The 9,799-nt window shown below is 45.9% G+C and overlaps 1 protein-coding gene across 1 annotated transcript; it reads right to left on the bottom strand.

The window, feature by feature from the left end:
* Positions 1-1,691: 1,691 nt before the first annotated feature.
* On the bottom strand, positions 1,692-9,385 carry NPY (neuropeptide Y). Its single transcript, XM_072764563.1, has 4 exons — positions 9,197-9,385; positions 8,197-8,384; positions 4,038-4,118; positions 1,692-1,894 (listed from the first exon to the last, which is right to left on the bottom strand). The coding sequence occupies exons 2-4, from the start codon at positions 8,382-8,384 to the stop codon at positions 1,870-1,872; spliced, it is 294 nt and encodes a 97-aa protein (XP_072620664.1). The 5' UTR covers positions 9,197-9,385; the 3' UTR covers positions 1,692-1,869.
* Positions 9,386-9,799: the final 414 nt, after the last annotated feature.

The raw sequence follows: 9,799 nt of genomic DNA, 5'->3' as shown, positions 1-9,799 counted from the left end.
CCCACCCCACCCCCAGGCCTTTCCCAGTGGAGGGGAGGGCAAGATATGTTCCAGGACCCCCAGTGGATGCCTGAAACCATGAAGAGTACTAAACCCTGGATAGACTATTTTCTTCTATGCATATAATACCTATGATAAAGTTTAATATGTAAATTAGGCACAGTAAGAGATTAATAACAATGACTAATAATGAAATAGAACAACTATAACAATATACTGTAATAAAAGCTATGTGAATGTGGCCTCTGTCTCTCTCAAAATATTGTACTACGCTGTACTCACCCTTATTCTTCTTGTGAGATGTGAGATGATAAAATGCCTACAAGGTGAGATGAAGTGAGGGGAATGATAGAGGCACAGTGAAGTAAAGTTAGGCTACTAGTGACCTTCTGACGATTCGTCAGAAGGAGGAGCATCTCCCAGACAGCTGTTGTCTGCAGGTAATCGAAACTGCGGAAAGTGAAACTGCAGATAAGGATATTTAGTTCAAAGCCCAAAGTAACAAAAATCAGGCCAAATTTAGGAAAATCACAGAGCAGATTCTTTGAAGGGAATTATGTTTTGTAGTATCACTGACTTCAGTGGCTGAAGAAATAGATTTTATTATATAGAGAGAATATTTTATATACTGTAAGATTCCCTAAGACCTGTTATATGGGGGTTTTGTAAGCAATTTTAAAGCAGCACATAAAAATATTTTTTACAGTGCAGTTCAAAGTACAAATATAGGACGTGATCATTTTCTTTGCCTTAGAAATTATATGTAAGAATCTAATAACAGGGATCCCTGGGTGGCGCAGCTGTTTGGCGCCTGCCTTTGGCCCAGGGCACGATCCTGGAGACCCGGGATCGAATCCCACGTCGGGCTCCCGGTGCATGGAGCCTGCTTCTCCCTCTGCCTGTGTCTCTGCCTCTCTCTCTCTCTGTGTGTGACTATCATAAAAAAAAAAAAAGAATCTAATAACATAAAAGTTAAACTAAGCCCATGCATAGATACATGAAGGAAAGGGAAAGTTTAATAACCTTTAGCTGAATTAATTAACATTATACCCCATGTTGTGTGAAAAGGTAATCATTCCTACTCAGTGTATTTCTGTCTAAGACTCAAATTCTGAGTGTAATGGCCTAAATAAACATACAGATCTGAGCTGTCTGATATGATAGCTGCTGGAAACATGTGGCTATTGAAATTAAAACCTGATAAAATTTATTATTTATTTATTTATTTTTTAAAGCCTGATAAAATTTAAAAGTCAGCTCCTCATTTGGTCTTGCCACATGCATGTGCTCAAAAGCCATACATGGCTTGTGGTGACTATATTAGAGAGGACGTCTTGCAGAAAGTTCTATTAGCAACCCTTCCTGCTAATAGTATCAGCTAACTAGGTTAACAAGGATTTCATATGCATGTGGGGGAAAGTTCAGCCAATTATTCCAAATTAGCATGCCCCTGCATGATATTTCCAAATGCTTTTATTGTTATACACACACACACACACACACACACACACACACACACACATCTGAGTCTTGATCATCATAAATCAACGTATCTTTATGTCTTCCATAGTCACTGCTTTAATATTGGTGAAACAAACTTTGAACCTGCTACCTGAGTGAGAGTGTGAGATAATGAATAACTTAAAATAATTCTCACTATTGCAACAACAGATTTTTCATTGAGGAGCATAACATTTTTGAATGCTTGGTACTTTATTTAAACACACATATATACAAGGACGTCAAAGGGAAACTGCACAGTTGAGCACATTGGCTGCATGCATTGGGAGGATAGGCAGATTCTGGTTTTATAGGATGAAATTTGGGTTGAAAAATAGGCAAAGACCGTAGAGCAAGTTTCATTTCCCATCACCACATAGAAGGGTCATCCAGCCTGTCAAACATAAGAAGCAAAGCATGTAAGAGAAGTGTCCCAACTTCTTGGGAGGTTTTCAAAAGTGAGACATTCAGTTCTGAACCAAAAGATGATCAGAAATGGTTGAAAAGTCTCTTGTTGGCATTCTAAACAGAAGGTCATGTGCAATATCAGAGCGAAAGACAGTGGCATAATATGCAAAGACCCAGCTGCGTAACTTTCACTCATGTTCATGGGAGTCTCAGGCAAATCTCAGAGGGAGTATTTAAAAGGCTCTGTATTTATCAAAGGAGCTGAAGAACTCTGCAATACTTCTGAAGATCAAAACTGCGGGAATCACACAAAATGGTAACAAGGAAGTTAATGTTACTCAACTCTGAATACGCTTCTTTTGTTTTCCTGCAAGGCTTTTTATGTAGTTAGATGCGATTTTTATAAAGAACCCTTTTTAATAAAATAGTATTCACAGGCAACCTCAAGGCTCTCAACTTTTGTCTCCTCCAAACCGTACATGATTGAGACTGTCCATCAGGGTGCAATTAACACTATTTCATGCACCTACCATGGGACTTTAAGCCACAAAACAAAGAGTAGCAGCAAGGTTGTTAAGTCTGGATGGTTCCTTTTCTTACCCGAAGTACGTAAGGTTTACCCTAAAGTTTTTACCATGGTAAACCTCACATGTCTGTCAATGAAAGCTTCAAGGCATCTATTGTTCAAATAATCAATAATAATCTTTATGGATTAAAATTAGGATTAAAAATCATCCTTATGAATTTTCCACCTGTTTCCCTTCCATTTGCTGTTTAAATCTGGTTGATACTTCTAGAGACAAGAGCACTGGGGTTTTATTCCAGTCCAAATTGTTGTTTCCTTCAGAGAAAACACACCTGACAACTCTAGACCTGTACCTTTGCCCTGGCTGGCCATTTCACAAGACAACAGAGGGATGGTGGGAGGGGAAAGTAAGTGGCTCAGCAGGTCACCCCACTTGTTCTCCAAGGAGAACCTCTATGAAGAGTGACACGCCAGTCACACTGCCTGAGCAAGAGTTCTAGTGACCTCTTCTGGGGAACCTGGTTCTTGACATTGTCAAGCTCTGGGTTTAAGGCAGACAAGTTCCCACAGAAATGGATGAACTATGTGCCCTGTGATCTTCCTCAGGGGAGAGGCAGGAGGCATAGGAGAGAAGGGCCAGGAAGTTATGAAAATGGAGGAGAATCAGGCTGCTTTCCAGCAGCTCTCGTTGCTCATTGTCCAATGTTTCACACCAGCTGTTGGTAGGCACCTCTTCCCAAGACAAGTCCACATTCCAAGAAAGCCCCCAAGGTCACAGACAAGTCCCTAGGAATATTATGTCCTTAACATTCATTCCTTGAATGCAATAAGTCATTATGTGATACTTAGCTTCAAATATGTCAAAAAGGAAACAATAGATACCCCTTTCACACCCCACCACCAAGATTTCATCTATGAAATGAGGAAGACTAGAGTAAGACCCATGAGTGACACTTGCAGGACATCTAGACACTCCAAATACTGTATGAAAACGAAAGATTCCCCTGGCTAATGATGGACTGTTGGTCATTTCAATGTAGAGATGAGAATTTAGTCCGTGTTCTCTCAATTCTAATCTGGTTAGAAAATCTATATAGTCTTTTCTGATTTAAGATTTTCAAAGGAGCACAAAATAATACCCAACAGAAATTTAGAAATTTACAAATTATTACATGAAAAGAAAGGCCCTAGGGACACCTGGGTGGCTCAGCGGTTAAGCGTCTGCCTTTGGCTCAGGGCGTGATCCTGGAGTCCCGGGATCAGGATCGAGTCCCATATTGGGCTTCCTGCATGGAGGCTGCTTCTCCCTCTGCCTATGTCTCTGCCTCTCTCTCTCTCTCTCTCTCTCTCTGTGTCTCTCATGAATAAAAAAATAAAATCTTTAAAAAAAAAAAAAGAAAGAAAGAAAAAGAAAATTAAGGCCCTCACTGCCCTGCTCCATCTCCATTTCTGCCCAAATGCTACCTGATCTGGAAGACCCATTCCAATCTCCCCACCTCTCATCCCCCTCTACCCCTGCCACTAAGCAGCCCTCTGCAATTTCCCTCTCCTGTGCCATCCATCCTGAGCTCTGCAACAATGTCCCCACACAAGCCTTTCATACCTAGTTCTGGGAACGTTTTCTGTGCTTTCTCTCATCAAGAGGTCTGAAATCAGTGTCTCAGGGCTAGATCGTTTTCCATACCTAAAAAAAGAAAAAGAAAAAGAAAATCTTTAAAGCAAATATGAAATAGTCATAAAAAGAAAAATATTTAGAAAAAAGGAAGATAGTGTCCTACGTAGTTGATCATCTGCTAACACATAATCTAGGTGTATGAAGCAGACTTTATCAGAAATATGATTTCAAATTATATATAATTTTGCTTAAATAACAATGTAGCAGATTATTTGAACCAATCAAAATTCCTAGTCAAATCCTTGCCTTTTCATACTACCACAAACAATACATAGACTTTTATAACTAAGTGACAGGAAATAAAAATGCATCACAGTATGATTTTAAATGTTTCCATAATTAGTTAATTGGCTATAGTTCTGATGATATACAGCAGTTTAAGCCTCAACAAAGAGACCAGATGATATTTTGGAAATAGCCCTAGGGAAAAAAATCAGCAGACAGCAGCTCCAGACCCACCTGTGTCTTTGAATCTCAGTTTTCTCATTTGTAAAAATAAAATCATAACTCATGCTTAAATTGGAGTCTTTGTGGAAATCCAATGTGAGTCACAATGTTTTCAAAGCGACAGAGTAAAACACAAATGCAAGTTATTACTAGTGAAATGCACCCATTCTTACAGAAAGTAACAACCCTTGGTCCTACGTTTTCCATATTCATTTAGGGTACCAAAAGCTAACAGCCTTCTCTCATGCTGTGATTTTAATCTGCCCTGTGAATATAAGGGAATCTCATGGATCCCTGGAAAGACCATGGAATCTTACTGGTCTTTTTTCTCCTGCAGCAGGATGTGGATAGGACTATATGCAAGGGTGAACCCAAGGGTGGCATATGCTACTTGCTCCAGGTAAATAAGTACACTGGTCTTTCTCGGTTTCTTTCTCTCTCTCTCTCTCTCTCTCTCTCTCTCCTCTCTCTCTTTCTGCTGAAGTGTCTGACAAGTCTCTACGAAGTTATATTTTTCCCTTTCTCAGAAAAGGCTTGCATACCAGAAGCCACACTGTTCACAAATGAAAAACTAGCCTGGATTGTACGTGTAGTTACCACATACAGCAAAACAAAGCTATCAGAAGGTACACCTCCAACTGCCTATCAAGTATGATTAAATCTAAATTTGGGAGGAAGATTTCCTATTATTGCTCCTTTGCTGGGACTTAAGGAAGCAAAAACAGACTGCGCCCCCCATCATTTGTAAGATTTCCTCCAGATTTTCTGGAGTTGTGGTATCAAACCCTTAGTCTAAACTGCTGCTTATACCTATTTATTGTGTCCATCAGTTGATTTTATTCATCTTAAAACTCTTGAAGAGCCTTAACTCATTATCTCCACCATGCTCCCATGAACAGAGCTAGCTACTATTTTCTCCAGTTTACTGGAGAAATTTAGAATAGCAGGATCTGTGGTCATAGAGTGGCACCCAGGACAGCACTGTTTGCTATTCTTCTTCTCTACTTACTTCTGGATTATCCTTCTTCCCCACTAGGCTTTAACTGTCAAAGATAAAGTCTCCAGGGAAAAAATTCTCAAACCTGGCTTCACATTAGTATCAGCTGGGAAGCTTTTAAAACCCAGGTCCCCCCAACCCTACCCCAATGTTCTGACTGAATGGGTCAGGGCTGTAGTCCAGCACTAATATATTTTAAAAGCTCCCCAGGTGATTCCAGTGTGTGACCAGGATGGAGAAAGATTAACCTAGGGCTGAGTTTCTCCACCTTGGCACCACATATGACACTTTAGGCTAGAAAATTCTTTGTTATAGAGGCCGGCCTAGGCATTGCAGGATGTTTAGAGCATAAGGTGAGTACCAGTCGAGAACCACTGATTTAGGAAACTGTAAAAGCCACGTGGTAGATCCACGCTCTAGAAGAAATCATGCAGCTTTCAGAAGCAACAGACTGGGAACATACAGCTTAAAAACGTGGACTGAGGGATGCCTGGGTGGCTCAGCAGTTGAGCGTCTGCCTTTAGCTTAGGGCATGATCCCAGAGTCCGGAGATAGAATCCCACATCGGGCTCCCCTCTAGGAGCCTGCTTCTCTCTCTGCCTATGTCTCTGCCTCTCTGTCTCTCATAAATAAATAAAATCTTTTTTTAAAAAAATGGACTGAGTAGAAAAAGAGAGCAAAGAGAATGATATCAGACCACCATTCGTGCCAAATGAAAACATATGCTCACAAATGACACCATAACTTTTAAATACAACCATGTGTATATGATTGGGTGTGTGAGATGATAAGGCAATGAGAGTACAGAATGGAGACAATGGGTGCCAACGATAAGCCTCTGGTGAATTCTAAGAAGGAATTTTTGTGAAAATGAGGTAGGAAACTCTGATTCAGAATCAACACATTCCCATCTATCCTGAATCTCTTCCCATGAAACTCAAGCCCCTTTCCCTTTATTTTTTCCTCATCAAAGATACTGGAGATCACACTGGATGCTGACGGGAGTGACCACGTCCGAGGAAAATCAGTGGGAGTGCTCCAATTTCATCACCCCTAAAAAGAAAAGCCTTCATAAAATGTTCTTAGATTCATGACCTGTAAAATGGAGATAATTATACCCATTTCAAGGCTTTGAGGTAAAGACAAAATGAACGCCTAGGGAAACATTTTGAAATGCTAATGCTTTATACAATGATAAAGCTTTATAGCAATCTACTGGGTTATAACCGACTAACCAACGGGGTTTTTCCTACATAAATGACATTTTTTTTATTTGAACAAGTTCTTTTATCTGCTCTATATGACAGCATAAGCAAGAATTTGAAGCAATTAACTTTCTGAGAAGTCTACTTGGATATAAAACATTATTGCCTTTTTGCTCATTAAAACGAACAGACTTCCAGGTTTACAAATCAATACTATTTAATTCAGCATTTTATGTATTTCTGATTCTCTGTAAACAGAGACTTTTTCAAAAGCTTTTTAGGATGTCATACCCCTTTTTGATGAAACACGAAAAAAAAAAACTTATTTAAGAAATGTAAATTCTCCCCATTTTGAATCCTTCCTAACTATTCCCTGACTTACAAATAGTAAAAAGTGTGGTAAAAGCAAAAACAAACAGTAACAGTTTACAAAACATAATTTAGACATTTTTAACATTAATGTTTTTAAAGGGCTCTCCTTTCTTAGCCTATTAAGCTAAGGCTAATGTCTTAATTAGACATTAAATGACTTAAAACTAAGATGAACCAATTGGAAACAAATTTTAAATTCTATATTACAGTTTGGATGTGATTTTTTTTTTGCATAAATATTTGATGTTGAGAGTGAAAACATGGCATTCAATTTTAGTTTTCTGAGGGCTCAGAATAAAGTTTACAATTTTTCAAATTCCATGTAATCCCTGGGTTTATCCCAGAGTGACTAGTTTCTCCTTAACAAACCACCAAGTGGGCACTTCCTTCTCAAAACTCAACCTGCCACAAGATGGGGAAAGTCTATACTTCAGATCAACTGTTTTCATGCTAAGTCTCAATTATCTCCAGGATTTTAAAGTAAAGGGCTGAGACTGAAAAAACAAACAAACAAAAGAAAACAAAACACTGCACAGAAGAAAAGAGCTCTGTTTGTCTTTTCTTAAATATTGTCTTTCAATTTGTTCTGGGCAGCTTGGAAAATCTGGCAATGTCTTTGGCAACCCAGCTGTTTGCTGGTTGGCGGTGGTGATTGCAGCTCCTAGACACTCAGCTCACCCTTCTCCCTACAGCACTTCTCTGGAGCACTCCTGACCTATTTTAGGGGGTCCTTTCCCATCCAGATTTCCAAACAGTCCCCCCAACTGCTCTAAGAACAACAACAACAACAAAAAAAAAGAGCAGGGAGTGAGGAGGACAAGACCGCCAGCCACACAGCCTAGGGAACCTAAATCTGGGGGGTCACGATTTTGTAACTATAGTCGCAGAGGGAAAGCGTTCAGGGCTCTGGGCAATTGTTCACGGAGAACTGAGTTCGTGCCTGGTACCGTGCTGCCCAGGGGTCCAAGCAAGGAAAAAGAACCCTGGTCCCTGTCCTTGGACATCCCCAGGATCTCGGGTTTGGGGCCAGGGCGCTCCGGGCGTCGGTCCCCAGGAGCCCACCCACCTCTGCCTGGTGATGAGGTTGATGTAGTGTCGCAGCGCTGAGTAGTATCTGGCCATGTCCTCCGCCGGCGCGTCCTCCCCGGGGTTGTCCGGCTTGGACGGGTACGCCTCGGCCAGCGCGCCCAGGCACACGAGCAGCGACAGGGCGAGGGTCAGTCCGGAGGGCCCCAGGCGCTTGCTCCCCAGCATCTGCGGGCACAGGGGGCGCAGCGGGGAGAGCGGGGCTGGAGGACGCACGCCTGGACCCTCCCGCCCGGGTGTCCCTCGGCCCAGTCCCGGGCCCCGAGAGGCAGCGGAGAGCCCCGCGCTGAGGGCGACACCCGCCCGCCCCGAGGGGTCCGCGGGGGCCGCGCGCAACCAGGGGCGCCGCGCCAGGGCCGGGGGCGCGGGTTCAGACACTTTAAAGACAGACGGAGAAGTTCCTCCCGGGGGGGTCGAGGTCCCGGCGCTTTCCCACCCTCTTTCCCAAACTCCTGTCGGAGGAGAAAAGTTTCTTCTCGCGGCCTGTCTTGCTGCAAGAGAGACCGTCCTGGCTGATTCCTCTGGGGGTGACAGTTTGGGGCAGCGCGGCGAGAACTGCCCTCCCGGCAGGCGATCTCGGGATCCCAAGGACCCGGGAGGAGGCCGGGCGCTTCCGAGCCCCGGGGATGCTTCGAAGGCTCGGGGCGGGGGCGGGGGGGCGCGGCCCGGGAAGCCTCCTTCCAGGCGGCCACCCCCGAGGGAAGTGCGAGCTGCCCGGGGCGGGGGCTGGGGGCCGTGTCCCCCTGCAAATGCTCCAAGAGGCAGCCCCGAGGGACCGCGCGTGAAGCGCAGTCGGAAAGGACCAGAAGGAGCGAGCGCAGTGCAGCCTCCGGGAGCCGCCGCCGCGCGTCGGGGCCCGAGAGGACGGAGCGCGGCGCGCAGGGGCGGGGGAGCGGGGCGCGACCCCGGAGCTCCCCCGAGGGCGAGGCGGCGCCGTGTCCCCGCTGCTCCCGCCCCAGGGGAGCGGGTCCGGCACTCACGGTGGCGGGCGTGGCCGGGCGGCGAGGGCTGTGCGGTCCCGGGCGCCTGTCCGAGGGGTGAGCGCCGGCGGACGCGGTGCGGAGAGCGGGGCGCAACAGGGCTTTTATGGCGCTCCCTCGCGGCGGCAGGAGGGGCCTCGGGCGGTCACGCTCGGCGACTCCCACCCCGCCGCTTCCCGCCCCCGACTGGCGGGGGCGGCGGGGAGGGGGGCGGCGGGGAGGGGGGCGAAGCCGCAGGCGCGCGAGCCGCGTCCTGGAGCCGCCCCCCCCCCCCCCCCAGCTCCTCCACCGCGGCCCTGCGGGGGCCCGGGCAGGTGAGAGCGGCGCTCGTCACCCCGTCCAGTCCCGCTGGAGGTGGGAGCAGCCCAGACCGTGCGTGTCGCCCGTCACCGGGACCACCAACCGGCTGGGCGCCAGGGTGGGGGACGCGCCTCCTCCTCCGGTGGAGCATCCCCGGGACGCCCGCCGCAGCGCCGCGGGGCACCAGCCCGGAGCGCGGACAGCTCCGTGCACCGAGCTCCCTGCGCGGAACCCGGGGTCTTAGAATGGGGTCCTGTGGCTTCGGGCCCTGCCCCCGGTGTCTTTCGCGAGCGGATCAGCCCA

This window comes from Vulpes vulpes, chromosome 7 (genome assembly GCF_048418805.1).
Source record: "Vulpes vulpes isolate BD-2025 chromosome 7, VulVul3, whole genome shotgun sequence".
Classification (NCBI taxonomy): Eukaryota; Metazoa; Chordata; class Mammalia; order Carnivora; family Canidae; genus Vulpes; species Vulpes vulpes.
Note: the sequence above shows the minus strand (reverse complement) of the source record. Positions and strands in the feature narration are given on the sequence as shown.